Genomic DNA, 19,978 nt, shown 5'->3' with positions numbered 1-19,978 from the left:
TAGTAGGGACAAGGGTGTACAGAAAATGGATGATTGGATGGATGGTGTCCGAACAAGGATTCAGATTTTATGACATTAAAAGAGTGTGTGGGTGTGAAACAAGAAATACTGATGAATTAAAAAGAAAACGTACTATATATATTTTTAGAGGTTGCAAGAAGTTGTGTCCAGTTTGGCTTTAAACATAAAGGAGTCAGAAAGTCCAGACATTTCTACAGAGATTAAGATTCTTCTTTGTACTCACCCTTCCAAATATTATCTAATGACAACCTAATACTGAATTTAGAAAGATTTTAAACAACATTGCATAGGGCACAAAGGATGCCAACCAAGAATTGTACAGAGTTAAAATACTTCTTGTCGGGCGTGCCGTGGTGGCGTAGGGGTTAGCGCGACCCATATTTGGAGGCCTTGAGTCCTCGACGCGGCCGTCGCGGGTTCGACTCCCGGACCCGACGACATTTGCCGCATGTCTTCCCCCCTCTCCTTCCCCGTTTCCTGTCAGCCTACTATCATACAGTATAAGGGACACTAGAGCCCACAAAAGACCCCCTGGAGGGGTAAAAAAATAAATAAAAAAAATACTTCTTGTCAACCCTTTTTAGATTTCTATGTTTTAGAACTGTGCACTGTACACAGTGCACATGGACAACAAAATTAACAACACACACCCTCCAGTCTACCTCTACTATGGGAATGTAACGGGTTCTTAGGTGCAACAGCAACAGAAGACATGGCAATTTCCTTTGAAAAACCAATCTCTTTACCAGAAATTCACTGGACATGTTGTGACACTGTACAATAGTATCCAGATGAAAATGTGTGGTTAGCATAAACCCAGAAAGCCTCTGATTGGCTGAGGGAGTGTGCTCTGACCTTCTGTTGCTTCTAGACACTGTCGGGAAATAGACTTGTTCTTCCTCCAAAGAAAGCTATAATTCTGGGAGTGTTATACAGGCCAAAGCAGTGCACACCTACAAACTATTTCAAAGACACATTTATATACATGTATGGTCAGTTTCCCGCCTGGTGTAGTATCCTACACCATAGTGTGTGTAGGATAGTACACACATTAACTGAGTTGTCTTAATTTTTGTTCCAAGTATTGTAGGAAACAAGTCATGCAGATCTGTCCTTTGACCTCCAACCACTTTTCAAACAAGGAACTATCATCATAATGCTGTTATCCAAAAAACTGCTGAACGTGTATTCATAAGATTGTTTTAGTACATTTGTATGTCATTCTGTGATCCCCATGTATGAGTATGTGTTTGAGTCTATTGGTTCTTGAAGGGAAGTGAATGTGGTGGACTCCCATTCCACCGCATGTCGACTGTGGTTCAGCTGTGGTCCACCGCCAGGCCCTGCATTTGGAACAAAGAGAAAATACAGCGCGGTTCTCGCTACCACTGTTTTTTGGACCCATCTTTCATCGCCCTGTGTGCACATGTGTATTTCGGGTGACGGCTTCTGTGTGCGAGTGCGTGTACGTGAATGCGTGCACGTGTGTTGTAGTACACCACTCTGTTGTACTCTCTGCCCCTGATATTTTAAGGTCTTTTGGCCCCACGTCATGAGTGTGTGCTGGATTTCCAGGCTGCAGTTAAGGGGAGTAGAGTGAGGGAACCCATGTGGAGGGCAGGAGGAATGAGGAGAGAGGAAAGAAAGGCGGGTAATTGAAGGGTTTAGGGTAATACTTAGGCCAAGGATGGCTGTTTCAACATGTTTGCATAACCTCCTTAAACTTATTATTTAGCCCTGCTTTTGAGTGAATATAGGGCAAATACAGAATGAAAAAGGGGCAAGAATGCCAGAATGATAGAGGTCCTAGTAGGAGGTGGAGGTGATTCTAATCAAGGCCAAGAGCAACTTGCCTTTGATTAGGAGTAACCTAATCAAATGTTACCAAACCTTTGATTAGGGGAGAATAGTGATGGAATGAAGATGTAGAGATAAAAATTAAGCTTTTGTGGCTTTCCTTTCAAAGAACCTGTGTTAAAGTTTTTGAAAGTTTTTTGTTATACTCAGTTTTTTTAACAATAAAGATTTTCCTAATGACACAGCTTATTTTGATATTGACAATTTATAAGACTGGCAGCCCATTTAAAGCTTTGTGTTACTTTGCTCATTTAGTTCTACTGGCAAACTATTGCAATTTTAATATGTTATGTAGAAAACTTGATTAGTGGTAGTCAGTGTTCTGTGTGTAAACTATATTTAGCATCAAATATATCTTATCTCAACTGTTTGTATGACACTAGAACATTGCAAGATAGTTTTAGAAATGAATACTATTTTTCTAAAATATTTTTTTTTTGAGAAAGTCAAATATGTGGCAAACATTTATGAAAAAGAAAATGAGAATCGTTCTTTGTCTCGATAACGGTTTAGGAAACTTGGATGTCTTCAACATAAAAAAATATTTATTTGAGGTCATTGATGTAATGAATAAGAAGGTTGCATTACAAATGCATAGTTTTACAGAAGGCACAGCACTTATAATAGCATTAATAGGGTCATTACAAATGCAAACCACACTTTTTTCTTATTTTTATTAATAAAAAACCCATTCTGGATTAATTTATAATCCACAATCTTATGTAAAAACAATATTCGGCTCTCTTGACAGTTTCTTTCAGTGAACTTTGAGCTCTATTAATGACGTTCTCAATGTACAGTGTTAGGTGTGTGTGTGTGTGTGTGTGTGTAATGTAATATGTGTGCATGTGTGTTTGGAGCTATGTTTCCCACTGTGACCCTCGCCCCTTTCACAGACAGCTTTAAGAAAGCCAGCTGCTTTGTCTGCTTGTGTTTGTACTTATGCTGACTGTGAGGCAGAGGAGACATACGTGTGTGGTACCCTACAGCACAGCGCTCTGTCTTGTTTCTTGTGCCTCGAGGTGACACCATAAGTCAGCTCCATGAAATAAAGCCAGAAGACAAACCTCCCATGTAAAAAGATTGGACAGGCCTTCTCTCCTATTGCAGTGCTCTGGCAGTGGGTTGAGAGCTTACCTTCCTTGTCAGAGCTGGGAGGAGAGACCCTGAGCCCAGATGGCTCCTGAGATTGCCAGAGGATTTGTATAATCTGATATGGATTATATTTGCCTCAGACTAATATTAAAACCTAGGGCTACATGGAAATTAGTATGCCCACACAAACCATAGCAAACAGATAAGAAATGGAGACAATCAGAAGCACAGTGGTATTTATGGCGTTATCACTTACGTCATGCTTGGCCTTTTGATTTGATATCACTATTTTTAAATATTTATTTGGAGTTGATCTTAAGAATACGATAAACAAAGTAAAAAAAAAAAAGATTGAACAATGATATATACATAGTCTTAAGTAAAAGTATAGAATAGACATCTCTCTAAGTTTGACGGGTATTTTCAAGTGCTTATTGCACAGACAATTAGGTAGTTTGTAGTTTGTACAACTGCAGCTTTAAAAATCTACTATCTGCCCTTAAACTATGGTGGATGTTCTTTTAGGTTTAACACATTAACAGCCCATATTTTGCATGTCGTAAATTTTTTTCTGATGTGAAAAAAAAATTGTTAATATTTGTATCCAAACTGGAAAAATGTCCACGCTCTCTTTTAGTATACATTACTTTATGTGTCATACAATCGTAGATTAACCTCTCCAGCACTTCCCATTGTATTTCACTACATGGGTTTAAACTATATTAATTTCATTGACGAAGAATTTTTGTAGTTTTGAAATAGCTTTTTTTTTTTTTTTTTTTTTTTTTTTAACTACACGACTAACTGGTGCATGCCTATAGTTGTCATTTATTGCTACTGTTGTGTTTCAATAATTTTTGGTGCCTGTGGTCATTTTTATGCATATTGTCAAATGGCAGCAAATCAAGGAAATCAACTGACGATTTTTTGTTGATTACAACTAAATCTTTTAAAGAGGTATTATATGAGATTGACTTTTTTGAGTAAATTCTCTCTCTCTCACCCCCACACGCACGCACACCCACCTGGTGCCCCTGCTTAGCCCATTTATCTCTCTCCCGTTCTGGCTGGAATGTTGCGGTGGCCGTCTGGTCTGGCTCATCTCTGGAAGCAGTCAGCCATCTTTCCTCGTCCCTGCTTCCACTCTAAACATTTGGCTAGTTTTGGCAGATTTGTTGATTTTTGTCCCCTAGTATTTTCCCTCTTGTTGCTGTAAAATTGATACATACTTTTCCAATTAGACTCTCACCATCACCACCAGCACCTACTAGCCAGAGCACTAGGGTGGGAGCAAGGGTGAACAAAGTAAGTGGGCTGTATATTTTATTAGTGAAGTGAAAACACACATAGCTTGGTCGAGTTCTGGGGCAACTATCTGCTATCATGGGGTTTTCTCAGGATACACAGCAAAGGTAAACTTGTTTCAAGTAGTATTTTCACTTAAAATTATAATGCAGTGAGAAATGAGATCCAGAGTATTGATCTGCAACTCCAGTCCTGAAAGGCTGATGTCCTGAAACTTTCAGTCAAATAATTAGATAATAAGCTTGACTCTGAAGAATGTGACTGCATACTGATTACCTGTGATGGACGTGGGCACATCTAACAGTTTACCCTTGAGGATTGGCACTGTAGATCCCTTCTCTAGCTGAACAAACAGGATTGGCACATATGTTTATCAGTGGCATGTTGCATAAGGTCCATTTTCCAAAATAAAGTTAACAAAAAGTTTACCTCATGCAAGCCCACCAAAGGAATTCGTTGGCTTCAAGTACTAGTTGTTTGCTTATTCAATTTATAAAGTATTCATTAAGTTGCTGGATATCTTAAAAAGTCAATTAACCAGCCTTTAGATTTAAAATACAGATTTACCTTTTCAGCTGGCTTTGGAGTAAACTTACAAGATGAACCTTGAGCATGTGTTTTATGTTGAAAATAGACATTTTCCCTAACTCCTTAGTTGTAAATAACAATCTGTTCCAAGAACATAAATAATAGTGTCACTCAACCATGCTCCACTCTCATGTCCTCTGCTTGCTCTCACTACGGAACTCCAATATATGGGGCCCCAGACTCGTGCTGTACCTTCACATACTCACAATCAAGGAACAGCCATAAAATGCCAGAGGAATGCTTCTACAGAGTTGGAGATCTGAGTGCTGGAAAGGCTAGATCAGAAAGTAAAGAACTTAATAATAGATGTTGTGGGAACAGATATCAGTGGCGGCATGTTGGTTTTTGGCCAACAAACTGAACTTGCATGAATGTAAGGACACAAAGCCCAGGCGTTTGCATATGCATGCACACACACATGCATGGCACACACATACACTGCACTTATGGGCAGTTGTTATTGATGGTTCCCTTGGGGATCAAGCAGACGCATCTGGTTCTGTCCCACTGACTCTCCACACTCATAATTTCAAGTAAGTCATAACACAAATTATAAACACATATCCCTCAACCGTGACGCCCAGGAATAACAACATGGAGTGCACTGAGCTGATTTAGGGTAGACAGGGACTCCTAAATCTTTACCTTTGCTGTGTTCTTTACTTCCCTCTGCCCTCATCTTCCCTTTTTTCTTTCTGAGGCTGTACAGGTAGGTCGAACTTATCAAACACAGAGTTGTTTCTCTAGTTTCTTTATAACATGAAATCTATTTATATTTTGTTTTGTTCATGGTCTTATCTCCTTCTTCACCCATAACTTTCCATTTTTGTGGATTTTCCCTTTTATTTAGGGGTGTGTCTAAATTACTGCTCGATACCCCAAATTTCATCCAATGTCACCCACAAATCTGTCTTTCACACTTATTTAATTTCTGTTCTGGCTAAATGATTTGTCTATGACTCTTTCCTGCTTTTATCATCCTCACCAGTCTCTTATCTTTTAACTTCTTTATGGGGTGGTGGTAAGAGTTTGCCCTGCCAGGGTAGACTGCCCCAGAGCAGCTGTAGCTACAATATAGTAGCTTGCCACCATCAGAATGTGTGCGTGTCTGGAAATGGCAGATTTATTAAGATATTACTAGGGTGTCTTTGAGCATCCTAATAAAGCGCTGTATGAGTCTGATGTCATTTCTTCCACTTGTTCATCTCAATACCTTTTTTTTTTCTTTTTATGTCACTCTCATGCACTCAACCTTCTCATCGCACGGGCATGTCTTTCAGCCATAAATCTCTCAACTCTATAGATCTGAATGTCTCAATTCATCCCCAGGACCATGAAGGTTGTATTGGTATCACATGTTATAGCTGAGCTGAAAATTTCACCCATTATAAATAAGATGTCAGCTCAGCCGTTGAAGTTATAGAGAGCTTTTCCACGGACTCTTGCAATACTAAAAATAAATTTGAGCCATGTGTGATTTATATAGGTGCACATCTGTTTATGTGAATGTTGTGTTTATCATGTCAGCTTCAACATCTATATCTTGTGCTAGGGCTCTTTGACAATAGAGATCTAAAAGTGGAATTTATTTGTGCTTTCAGATTATCTTATGACTTCCAGTTTTGCGTGTACATAGATTAATAGCTGGTTTTCACAAAAATAAAATTCATTATCACTTTTATAGATTGACTGGAAATAAAGATGATCTTTTGTTTGTGAAGGACGTGCCAAGTAAAAGTTAGACTAAAGTGAGACAAAGAAAGTTCTTCCTCAGATTGTCTGCCAGAACATAGAGGACCTGTATTTTCTTTGTATTTGTTTTCATATGTGTCTAATAGATGAATCCTGCTACTGTTCACTACTGTTTCAACTACCGTTTTACGACTGGTGAAGTTGAAGTCAAAGGTGGTTGTGCAAAGTGTTGAGTAAGGGGGCTGAATACAAATGCAACCCACACTGCTTAGGCACATCCATCCATTACCTAAATATGTTAATCTTTGCAGGGTCTGGTGCCTATCTCCAGTAGTCATCAAGGAATATGCCGGGTACACACTGGACTGGACAGGTCGCCAGTCCATCACATGGCAACACAGAGAAAGACGGGACCAACAACCATGCATGCACACATCAACACCTAAGGACAATTTAGAGAAACCAATTAACTTAACAGTCATGTTTCTGGACTGTGAGAGGACGCTGGAGTACCTGGACACATGCACAGGAAGAACATGCAAACTCCATGTAGAAAGATCCATAGAGAAAGAATACCCAGGCTAGGATTCAAACCCAGGAACTTCTTGCTGGAAGGAAACAGTGCTACTAACCACTGTGTAGCATAGGTTCTTTACTAGGAAGTCATTTTGAAGAGTTTGTATCATTTTTATTCCACTTTAAATTACCCAGTATCTTTTTTTTGTTGAATATGTGTATGTGTATTTATTTCTTTCATTAGGTACCACATTTTTTCTCATTGCATCTGAAACACTGCTTTTAGTCTTCACTGCAGGAATGCAATGGAGTGAAAAGGCAAGAATAGTGCTCTTACTTTTCATGAATTTACAGGAGTATGTTGACCTGTTAAAAGAAAAGAAGAAAGTTCTCAAACTGGGTCTGTATAAAGTTAATCTTAAAGACAAGAGGTGAAACTGTTATACCATTTGGACATAATTCAGCAGTTTGATGTAAAGATGGCCATCCTGCAAATATGCTAGGGCTGTAAATCTGATGGACTGTTTATGAGCTGTGACACAATCTGTCGCATTCCTTTCCCATATATGACTCTGTGCATCAACCCTTCATCCTATTTAATGGAGCTAAAGGTAGAGCTTTAGAACGTCTGCAAATATTCACACATTAGATTCTTCTAATGTGCAAATATTAGAGAAATACAATATTTCTTTAATATACTTAAGAAAGTGCTGAAAAATGATTTAGGCTTAATTACACTGCTTTAATCTGTAAAATTCCTCTGTACCACAGTTTTTTTTTTAATTGAATAATTTAACACTAAAGAATTACTACCACATGAACGACCAGGTCAAGCAGAATTAATTGAATCCGGTAAAACGTCAATGTAAGTCAGTATGCATTCATTACAGTTGGCATTAAAAAAATAAGCAACTGCAGATATGGAGAGACGGAAATTGCCATTTTGGTGCTTCTTTGTGATTAATGATGTGAATAGCTACTCCAGACCATGTCAGAATCCAGGTACATTCACTAACAAATACACTCTACATGCAAGCCCACACAGAGATCTATTAATGCCCTTGAATTGGAGAATCCAGATCCGATCTCAAGATAACTGTACTAAAAACACAAAATTTTTGACTCCTGGGCCACCATGACTTTATTCAGACTGCAGAATGTTTATTTTTGCAAGTGGATTGTTTCTACAGGGACTTAAATCATGGAATAAAAGTATGCCATTGCAGGTCAATTCTTAATAGATTAAGTGTATTTTAAATGCGGCAGACTCACTCTTCTACTACTTACCTTACACAAACCCACACATTACTATGCTGGTAAAATGCTTGTTAAATGCAATTTAAGAGTCTGAAGTTAAACTGCTTTGTTTATTCAATTACTTTCAGAAACTATTGCAGTTTACAGAATAGTCAGACTGTAAAAGCAAGAAATGGTACTCCGCATAGCATCACTTAAAGATTCTTCTTCATATTTTTGTTTGCCTTTTTAGTTTTTTGGGTGACAAATTTCTTAGGCATATTTTTACAGTAACTAATTAAAGAAGCATAGGTGCGTGGGGGTGGGTGCGCGTGTGTTTGTCGCTGACCGTCTGTGAGAACATTTTTACTCCTAAGTGTGTTTACAAGAGTGGGTTGACAATGTGTGTGTGTCGTAACACTGGATTTACAACATCCTGTTTGATGACAGAGACTGTAATCAAAGATCTGCTTTAAAGACACAGACTTTGCTGCACATGCTCTTCGTGCTCCTCTTGCGGTATATTTGTACATCTGGTTGTTTGTGTATAATGACCCTTGTTGGTGTGTTTCATCTACACCTGTAGAGAGTCAGTCGCTGCTTCCCCTCTGGAACAGGATGTACACTCACAGACACACGCACACACATGCACTCTGTTAACCAGCGAGGACAGTTGAAAGATGTCATATCCTTTTTTGCCTACAGAGTCTATTACACCGCTACATGCCGGTGAGTCACTAACAGTCACAGTGAGGTTCGACTAATACACCACTTAGCAGACCACTTCAAAGATGTCTGTGTCCTTTCTGTGGAATCTCTAAGTTTAAGGAGCGCTAGATTAAGTGCACTTCAGTCAGCACTTTGAATGCTGAAATTGAAATCTCTAATACTCCTGAACAAAATCAGTGTGACCAGTTGTATTTAAAAGTCACCTATGTACAAGATAATCTCAGTATGGATACTAAGTAATATTATCTGCTCTGTGAAGGCCTCAGAGATTGGTCAGAAAACATAATTGAACAAACACCATAATGAAGTCCGGGGAACATGACAGACATTTTTGGAATAAACTTGTGGAGAAGTTCAAATTAGGGCTATAAAGCGTTATTCCCAGTTTTGAACATGTCCTTCATCCCTGTTCAATTCATCATTGTGAAACAGAAGCAATACAGCACAACTGTAAATATGCAGAGGAATAACCATTCACCTAACTCACAGACCGAACAAGAACAGCAAACAGAGAAGCAGCCAGGGTGCCTTTGTTAATATTAAAGGAGCTACAGAGGTCTACAGCTGAGATGGAAGGATAATTTGACACAATGCTTATAAGCTTTGCACTTCAAAATCTGACCTTAATAAAAGCGGGGCAAGAAATCCCAATTAAAGCCCTGTAGGGAGAAAACAACCATTTGAAAGAAGATACTGTCGTTAGATGTCATCAAAAATTAGCTTTTGGAACTGAACCTACCAATGCGGCTGAAAGTATCAGTAGCTGCGTCCCCATTTACCAGTTTGCAATTACAAAAATACATTTGCTTAAAAGAACAGTATTATACGTTGACTCTAAAAAACCCTGCTCTTTCCAAACTCCATCTTCAGGAAGTCATCACAACAGCACTCCTCTATTAACCTTTTAACAGGGTTTTTTTTACCACTGAGAAGAGGTTCATATAATGAGCTCAGCAGATGCCCAGCTCCACCAGGTGTTTGCTACTGGCAAGTCTGCCGAAGCTGAGCGGATGAGCCATATTGAGGGAGCGCTCTGTGAGGTGGAAGTTTGGATACTTTGGATACTTGGTTGGTGGTGCTCCTCGGAGGTGGAGAACCACCAACCAGGTGCAACCAGGCGTTTTGGACAATTGAATAGTTGCCATGGGAGATTTCTCAAACATGCACAAAAGAATCAAGGTGACACTCCAGGTATATTTTTGTTAAGGGGATAACATCATAATATGATATAAAGCTAAAAAAGTTGATTTTACATAACACTGCCCCTTTAATGGAAACATACCAATTTTGAAAAAACGTTTTTGCTCTAGGATGAGGTGGTTTTGCGGCTGAATCAAATTTAGTGTACTTTGCAAAACTGCAATGGAAACACTTTTTTCGCATCACAAGTCATGTGATCAGTAAACAGATGTTACTACTGATGGAAAAGACGAAGAAGACAACAGGAAGTGGCAGTATGATGATGGCATGGCATGTTTTTTCATGACTTATCACCTTAACAAACGTATTCACTTTGTTAATTGTGTTATTTAATGGAAATACCACAATTGCGAAATTGTGGGGTTTTTTTTAACATTAGCGGAATATTGACAATGTTTTGTGCACATTTGTAATGGAAATGCAGCTAATATACAACACCCACAGCAATATAGAGAGAAGAAAGCTGTTATCTCCTCTTTAGTCTGCAGAGTCTATTACACTGTTACATGCTGGTGAGTCACAGTGAGGTACCACTAATTTACCTCTTAGCACACCACTTCAAAGATGTCTGTATCTTTTCAGTGTAATCTGTTGAGTTCTGAAATGAGGGTGCTTGACATCTTTATATGCACAAAAAAATACAGCTTCAGTGTGTCTTTTTTTTTTTTACACCTTTGTATTAATTACTGTATTTTCATTGGAGTTCATAACCAAGAACTAATTTTGATACTGTTCTCCGTTACTCAGTGCAGTCTTTCTTGTGTTTTCTCACCATGTCAGGCAGCAGGCGTTGCTGGCAGCCATAAGTGAGAAGGATGCCAATATTGCCCTTCTGGAATTATCTTCTTCCAAACGCAAGAAAGCCCAGGAGGAGGTGATGGCTCTGAAAAGGGAGAAGGACAGACTCATGCACCAGCTCAAACAGCAGGTACATTCTCCACACAAAGCAATAAAGTTATTCGTTCATCCTTTGGAAAGAATAATCTTTTGTCCAGCAGTTAACTTTTCCCTACAGAGGGACAGCTTTTGTAGATCTACAGAGGGACAGTTCTGGGTTTAAGAATCAAAGCGGCGCTACAAATTAAATCCTGCTGTGTATTGTGGGGCATTGTTTGAATTACAGATGCCTCATGGCAAAACTTTTGATCTTAAAACTGGTAACAGATAGAAGTTAATAACTTGTAGTAGCCACAGTTGCTGCATTTAATCACCATCTACCAAAGGAAGAAAACCAGATTTTTTAATCCAAATCCAGGCACATTGTCAGATCATGGAACCTATTCTCTAAACAGGCATGTTGCAATCAGTTACTGGATACACTGTAGTCGCAGACGAGTGTCATTGTTGAGTCACTGCCGGACTGTTTTTGTCTGAGGCCTGCTGGCTAAACAGACATAAGTCAAGGAGACACATACACCTATGCACACACACACCTTGCTATTTTCCATGCTGCTTTAGTTCTCGATATGACCTCAGGCTCAGGAAGGTATGTGGGTCATTAAGATCTGGTCAGACCGCATCACTGACTGATCAAACATGAATGCTAACGATAATGAGCTAACAGCAGGGCGTCTACATGTATGGTCTCCTGAGTCACTGAAGACTTCTGGTAAAAATAAGGGGTTTAAAAGTCAACAGATGCAGTGACTGGATGTGGATTTAAGCGCAAACCTAGGTTTGCACCTTGTAAACAGTTCCTTGGGGGTGCAGTTCTATTCAAGGTATTTCAAGGAAAGCCAATTATCTGTTTATCACCATTTGATGCGTCATGTTTTCCTATTGAGTAACTAGCAGTTAAAGTCCACCTGATGATGTGATGAGAAGCTCTAGTTTCAGTGATGTGGCTTCTGGGTTTGGAACACCAGACGAATGGGACAAACTTGCACGGCAGAAAAACGGCAGAAGATAATAAACTTTCCATCCTTCTTGTGCTTGCAGAGTAGATTTATGCAAACATCCTGAGACATGCATTAATCTTGCATAAAAACTTTATGTTTACACATCATAAGATAAACAGTTACTAGGTTGCAAAATATATTTCAAAAGTTTTATGTTAACCAAAATGCAGAAGTAGTGTGCATTCTTCTGGATACTTTTGAAATTAGGAGGGTAAATGGTAACCAGGTGTTGCTAATCAAATGCATTTGCTGAGCTGATCATGAGCAGAAGTGATTTTCTCTGTAAAAGTAGTTTTGACATTTTGTGGTCTGGACGATTTTGGATGTGCCTGTTAGCACATTACAAAGAAAGTGAGACATAAGTGCTGATGTTACAGAAGCAGTAGTTCCTCCTTTGCAGTCTGGAAGGTCTTATAAGCCAAATTCCTAACTTTATGGAGTTCATCAGAACCAATGTTTCCAGGAGTCGGTATCCTACCAAAGTTATGCTGGTCAGATCATGTAACACTCAGAAAAATAGCAATCTATTGAGACCTGTAGAACCAGAACTCTGCGTCATGTACTACAACTGATAAGAATAGCATTTTCTCTGTAAAATACCATGAAACTGTACAACTTAAACAAAACAGAATATCAGTTTTGTTTGTAGCGCTGTAAAATGAGACTGATTGCCTTCTTTGACATCCTTATACACACACACACACACAACTTTGCATATTAGGAATATGAGGGACAATTTTGAATAAGTGCTTGAGTGAAAAAGAAGAAGAAATGAGAAACATTTTTGTCCCAACAAAAGACATTCAATACAGCATATTATCTAGATAAAGATCCCTGACCACCAAATACATAACAGCAGGAGCTTGCTTTGCTGCCACAGGATCTGGGCTTTGCAGTCATTAAATTAACCTCTGTAGATATACTGAATATTTCCAAAATGAGTTAGATCCTGTTTGTGGTTCAGTGGGATGAATGAGCCCCTGGAGACTTAACCCAAACTTGCCTGCTACGACTGAATTTACACATCAGATATACAAATTGCTCAAATTTGTTTTGATTTGTCACACTGTTACCTTCAAACTAATTCAGGTTTTTAAGATAATTGTTGCCCCTTCTTTGTTTAAAACACGTAACATTTATGGTCTGTTTTTTCCTCATCTTCCTTGGTTTTGCTTTGAAGATTTCCCCAATATTACTCACTTAGTCATGATGTGTAAACAGAAGAAATATAGTGATGACTACAGTAATAAGAATAACATTTGTTTTACATGATGGATTTTGAGTCCAGGACTCTTTTGTAACCAGATATTTGAGTTTTTAGTTAACTACACTGCCTGGCCCAAAAAAAAAGTCGCCACCAAAAAATGGTCACACTCTAATATTTTGTTGGACCGCCTTTAGCTTTGATTACAGCCCGCATTCGCTGTGGCATTGTTTCAATAAGCTTCTGCAGTGTCACAAGATTTATTTCCATCCAGTGTTGCATTAATCTTTCACCAAGATCTTGTATTGATGATGGGAGAGTCTGACCACTGCGCAAAGCCTTCTCCAGCACATCCCAAAGATTCTCAATGGGGTTAAGGTCTGGACTCTGTGGTGGCCAATCCATGTCTGAAAAAGATGTCTCATGCTCCCTGAACCACTCTTTCACAATGTGAGCCCGATGAATCCTGGCATTGTCATCTTGGAATATGCCCGTTCCATTTGGGAAGACAAAATCCATTGATGGAATAACCTGGTCATTCAGTATATTCAGGTAGTCAGCTGACCTCATTCTTTGGGCACACAATGTTGCTGAACCTAGACCTGACCAACTGCAGCAACCCCAGATCATAGCACTGCCCCCACAGGCTTGTACAGTAGGCACTAGGCATGATGGGTGCATCACTTCACCTGCCTCTCTTCTTACCCTGATGCGCCCATCACTCTGGAACAGGGTAAATCTGGACTCATCAGACCACATGACCCTCTTCCATTCCTCCAGAGTCCAATCTTTATGCTCCCTAGCAAACTGAAGCCTTTTATTCTGGTTAGCCTTACTGATTAGAGGTTTTCTTACGGCTACACAGCTGTTCAATCCCAACCCCTTGAGTTCCCTTCGCATTGTGCGTGTGGAAATGCTTTTGCGTTCACAATTAAACATACTCCTGAGTTCTGCTGTTGTTTTTCTTCGATTTGATTTGACCAAACGTTTAAGTAATCGCCGATCACGATCATTCAGGATTTTTTTCCGACCACATTTCTTCCTGGAAGACGATGGTTCCCCACCATCCTTCCAGTTTTTAATGATGCGTTGGACAGTTCTTAACCCAATTCTAGTAGTTTCTGTAATCTCCTTAGATGTTTTCTCTGCTTGATGCATGCCAATGATTTGACCCTTCTTAAACAGACTAACGACTTTTCCACGACCACAGGATGTGTCTTTTGCCATGGTTGTTTAAGAAATGAGGAGTTACTCATTGCATCAGCTGGGGTTAAATAACTTGTTGCCAGCTGAAAGATAATCGCCTCTGCAGTACTTATCCAATAGGAGGCTTGTACCTATTTGCTTAGTTAAATCCAGGTGGCGACTTTTTTTTTGGCCAGGCAGTGTATTTTAATTTTCTGGCTGACCTTTAAAAAAAAAAGAAAAAAAATATATATATATATGAATGGGAGGTGAAATGGTAACAAGGAATAAAACATGCTCATATCAAAATGACCAATACATTTTTCCTGTAGCAATTGGTATATAACTGAATCATATGCAATAAATTAGAACATCAGTGAAAAGTTAATTTAATAAATCCGTTCGCTAAGTAAAACACATTACATAGATTAGACTGTTTTCAAACCTTTATTTCTGTTTTTTAAAATTATTTTAATCTTACAGTTACTGATAAAACGACGTTTAAGATTAGAATATTGTACCACACCAATAATAAAAATAAAAAATGTTTACATTAATAAAATGTGTGTTTAAAACATGCTTAAAGGATGTTATTTTCAAAAGGTACCTTTAACCTAATAAACGGGTCTCACCTGGATGCATATTTTAATTTATTGAATATGACTATAAATTTCCGGTCTTTTTCTATTCTTTATAATAAAATCTGTTGCATTCGCACTACTCAGCTCTGTACACTTAGGCACTTTATTCTCTGACTCATTGACACAAATTTCATAATAGGGAGCCCTCCTCAGGTCCGTAAATGTCTTTTGCGGAAGGAAACTAACTAGGAAATGCCAAAGAATTATGGCACTCAAGGTCTCTCCGGGAAAGCTGATCTTGAGACAGCAGATTGATTTACAGATAGCACTGACCTGTCTGACCTCCCCACATCCCTCTTTTTTAAGATGCATGTGTGGGTATGTGTGTATTAAACAAACTTTCCTTTCATTCACTTTTTTTCTAGTGTAGGCAAAACCCTTCTGTAGTTCAGACAACTATTCATATACAAACACAGACACTTACGCACGCACACACCCACACGCACACACATGAGACTCTTTTCTCAAGAAAAAGAGTCTCAGAAAATGTCTCCCAGTGTGAGAATTCTCTTAGCATTTCATCCAACTAATGGATAATCTCACATCTGTAGTGCTTTAAAGTTTAGGGTAAGCTGAATTCAGAAATCTCTGAGGAGTGTTTTCTTTTACTTTTCCCCTTAATCTTGTCCCTTTCTTTTTAACGCAGTTTAGTATCTGTCCTTAGCCTGTTAACTCTTTTATGTTTTTCCCTAGGATAACTGAGTAATGCTTAACACACATGGATAGACCTGATTAAAGGACCTTCCTTAATTGATGTGAAACTTGGACAGCCTTTCTGAAGTACAGCTGTTTTTTTTTTTTGTTGTTTAAGGGCTTTTTTGTCAGCTTCCTGTGTCCATATGTGTTAATACAGCCACTCTTTAATCAGAGCAGGCTTGTGATTTACACAGGGCTTGTGTTAGGGTTTGCAGTGCAGCTGTGAGCTTAGCAGTGATTGCTGCCATGTTTACATCAGCAGCTGCACATTGATACACGTACAAAAACACACAAATAATATAGTGGGTGTTGCTTAGAGATTTAGGTGAAGAGCCTGTGTATTTTTTCTCTACATACATTAGTACCACCTGTGTGAGCTGCTTTTCCTGTGATCTACAAGCAGGCCTGGAGGACACTGGCGAGCTGTTTACTCTACAAGACTACTTATTAATACTAATTAAAACTCACATATTCCACCTGAAAGGCTTTTTAAGTGCAAACACCTTTGTTTTTACACAAACATTATGGAACATGTCCTTAAGAAAAGAGTTAATTCGTGTGTTTTCCTTGTGTCTCCAAGTGCATGTATAAAATAAATTACTAAATATGAGCTGTTCAAATTTTTTCAATTAAACTAATTATCTGATTGATGAGTTTTAGTTTTAGATTTAGATGAGTTTTTTAGTTCACGGATAATATTAAACGAGTTTCCTCAAATACCCAAATGTTCAAATCCAAATCCAAATATAAGATGCTTCCAAATTACTAATTAAGAGATGCACCAATTAGATTATTTTTTTTCTTTTTTGTCTCTCTTCCAATTTTTTCTCTCCTTTGATCTGTAAATACCAGATTAAGTTTTTAATTTTAGCCTACCTGTCTACACAACTGGTAATTATTAATATTATTCACACAAGGGATCATCACAAAACTTGTTTGAAAGAGCAGTTGTTGTGAAACTTTATATAAGCAAGATTTAAGTGAGTAGTTGGCATTTTAAGCTTATGTTAGCTATCAGCAAAGTCAGCATACTATTACGTCAAATATAGTCTCCATTTCTGTTCCATAGAGAACATGCGTACATACTTAACTTAACTTTGAGATTTCCAAAGTGATTATGATGTCAATATTTCCAAACCGATAATTTTGTGAAAATGAAAGCTTAAAAAAGATTAAAAATAGCAACTTACACCTTCCTGTTGTCTGATTTAAGTCTCTGTCTCACTTTCTCACTGTCTGTCATTGGCATATCAACATGGAAAATGCAGATTAGATCTTATATCTCTTTACCTCTTTATTTTGTCACTGGAAGGTGCTAGTAGATAATAGAAGTAAGCTTCTTACTTAATGTATTCTTTTTGAATTCACAACCTTTACCCATCCATCCATCCATTTTCTTGGTGCCTATCTCCAGCGAACGTTTCGGGCAAGAGGCGGGTAAAACCCTGGACAGGTTGCCAGTCTGTCGCAGGGCAATCTTTACCCTAATATGGTTTACCTGTTACATTGACACATCACTGAAAAGATTACATATTTATATTGCCAACAGGTCAAAGCCAACCAAAGCGATTGATCAAAGGGTAATTATGTACATCTCCAGACTAATTTTCCCCCTCTGCTTAAGACCGATTAAAAGAATGAGGCTTGTTTAACATTGTGAAGATTATGAAACTAAGCACTACCTGTGTGTTTACATGGTATCTGCCTTCGATTACAGGTGACAGATCTGTAGCTAGTACACACAACCTTACTCCACCCAGTCACACCTGCTAATGGTAGCACCTAAGGTCATAATGATCTGGACACCTGAACCTGATATTTAACGTCTCTAACCACTGGTCTGATGTTTGTCTGAAACCCTCCTCCGACCGTCCCTAACTTGTTTCTCTTCACCTCCCACAGCCTTGACAGTGTTCTCACCTTATCCAAGAGGCTCTTCTCAAGTTTAAGCTAATTGCAAGCATCTTAAAGACCAGTCAAATCCTCTCCTGTGATCCTGACTGGCTTGTTTCCTCAGTCATTACGCTCCAGCCTCTTATCACAGCTCTGTTATGCCTAAGGTGCTAACTACTGTAACTCTATCTCACCTATATCTTCACAACTGACTCATGCTATCTGCCTGTTTTTCCCAATGCCTGGCTCCCATTAAACTTGGGAAAGCTGCAAGAGTTTGGCCACAAAAAATGCATGCCTTTTCTTGGAGTCATCTACATTTTATACACAATCCCACCACTGACTTCACAATCATGTCTACCCTGAGGGAAACTATACAGTGTTAAAACAATAAAACTGAGAATGTCAATATATCTGCACCTAATCTTTTTCTGTCTCTCTATCAGTTAGACTGATTGTTAACATTAGTCAGCCCACACTGTTATCTTACTCTAGTGTCATGTCTTCTTTCTCAATTTCATATAATAGACATACAGAGTCGCCATTTAGAAGCATTTGATGCAAATTTAGGGATAATTTTAATCAGTGACATGCAAAAATAAGGTTGCTTCAGTGTGGCCCTGGGCTACACAAAGCAACAACTGTACTTGTAGGGATTTATCTCATTCAATTTAAAACATAATTTGAAATATGTATGACAGACTTATGATAGTTCCATTAGGCGTTCCAACTTGCACAATTTACAACCTGTCAAATGTTGTTAGCGGCTCAGTTTTTATCATCTTTGATGGCTTTCAACATACTTTCCCCTCCATGCAGAAATTCCTCAGCCTAATCATTCAAAGATTCAGGAGAAATTTTCATGGAACAAATAAGCATTGTAAGGGAAATGAATGGCTTTGTGTGCGAGTCTTACACTTGCATTTAAACGATTGTATTGTTTATTTCTTCTTTTTTGCAGACCCAGAGCAGAATGAAGTTAATAGCAGACAATTATGAGGAAGACTACATCCACCCCCAACATCACCCTCATCATTTGCACCACATGCATACAGCAAATTTGCATCACCGGAGTCTGCCAAGAGGGGACCCACATGCCAACCACCGACCTCCGATGGATCAGGTCAGAACAAATACTACACGCATACACACACACACACAAACCTTGAAGGAGCAGATGAACTCTGGGCTTGTTTACACAAGTTTATAAGTTCTGAGCCTTCATCTTCATGCCTTTAAGGTTGATGCAATTTCATATTTATCAACTCCACCGGCACTCAGTTGTGGTCTTCTTTGACAGCATAACATTTCTTGTCTCCCTTCTTTTTTTTTTTTTTGTAACCCTCAAACCCCAATACTCCCTGCCAAGTTAGAGTTATTCATATTAGCCAGATAAGAGGCCTGAAGGAAAAAGCTGCCAAATGATTGTTTTTGATTGATGGGGTTTGTATGTGAGATTAGTTTATATATCATCCAACTCTTATACAAGCTCCCTCCTTTCTGTCTGCGTATCTTACCCACATTGCCCCGAGGACACCCTTAATATGTCTGCAGACAGCTGAAAAAGTACTGTTGTTTTAGGCACAAGCAAGTGTTGTGTGTTCATAAAGGTGCACACTGGCATTGATGTGGATGCACATGGGATGCATACTTGCGTGTTTATTTGTTCTGTGTACCCTGATGAAACTGCCTGTAGGTGAAAGCAATCTTTACAAAAGACTGAGTCTTCCCATTAACTCATAAAAGCTTTTTTTTATGAATATTTGAATTGAATTCAAACTCATCACAGCTCTATTGTTGTACACGGGGGGATTCCAAACTGTGAAATTGTGCATGCGTCTCACTGAGTGTGTGGCTTTAAGATGAATAGTTGGGAATTTCCACCTGGGTCTATATTCCTACATTTGTTCTGTTTGAAATGAACTGTTGCGTGCCTGTACTCTTTATAAATAATTCTGAATCTGCTGTCTAAGTTAGAGTCAAACATGATCTGGAGATCCCCTGTGCTTACTAGTGGTAAGATGCATTCACATGCTTAAAATATCTCAGCAATAAGTTAGGGATTAGGTAACTGGTTGAATAATTTCTCCCCTTCATACCTCTGGAAGTGCACATCTTAATTCCTTAAAGAATGCAAGAGTCTGTGATTGATTGACGTTCATTTAATTTCTTTTTATTATTAACTTTCAAACTCACAGAAGTATGTGAACATCTGCGTTCTT

At 38.6% G+C, this 19,978-nt stretch overlaps 1 protein-coding gene across 1 annotated transcript in view; it reads left to right on the top strand.

Moving 5' to 3' along the window:
• LOC116727858 (ELKS/Rab6-interacting/CAST family member 1-like) overlaps nt 1–19,978 on the top strand; it is a 163,397-nt gene that overhangs the window by 105,507 nt on the left and 37,912 nt on the right. Inside the window, exons 17-18 of the mRNA XM_032575516.1 lie at nt 11,020–11,167; nt 18,718–18,879. Coding sequence (XP_032431407.1) covers nt 11,020–11,167; nt 18,718–18,879 — 310 coding nt within the window. The remainder of the gene's footprint in view (nt 1–11,019; nt 11,168–18,717; nt 18,880–19,978) is intronic.

The sequence above is a fragment of the Xiphophorus hellerii genome, chromosome 1 (genome assembly GCF_003331165.1).
Source record: "Xiphophorus hellerii strain 12219 chromosome 1, Xiphophorus_hellerii-4.1, whole genome shotgun sequence".
NCBI lineage: Eukaryota > Metazoa > Chordata > Actinopteri > Cyprinodontiformes > Poeciliidae > Xiphophorus > Xiphophorus hellerii.
This window is presented reverse-complemented; position numbering and strand designations above follow the sequence as displayed.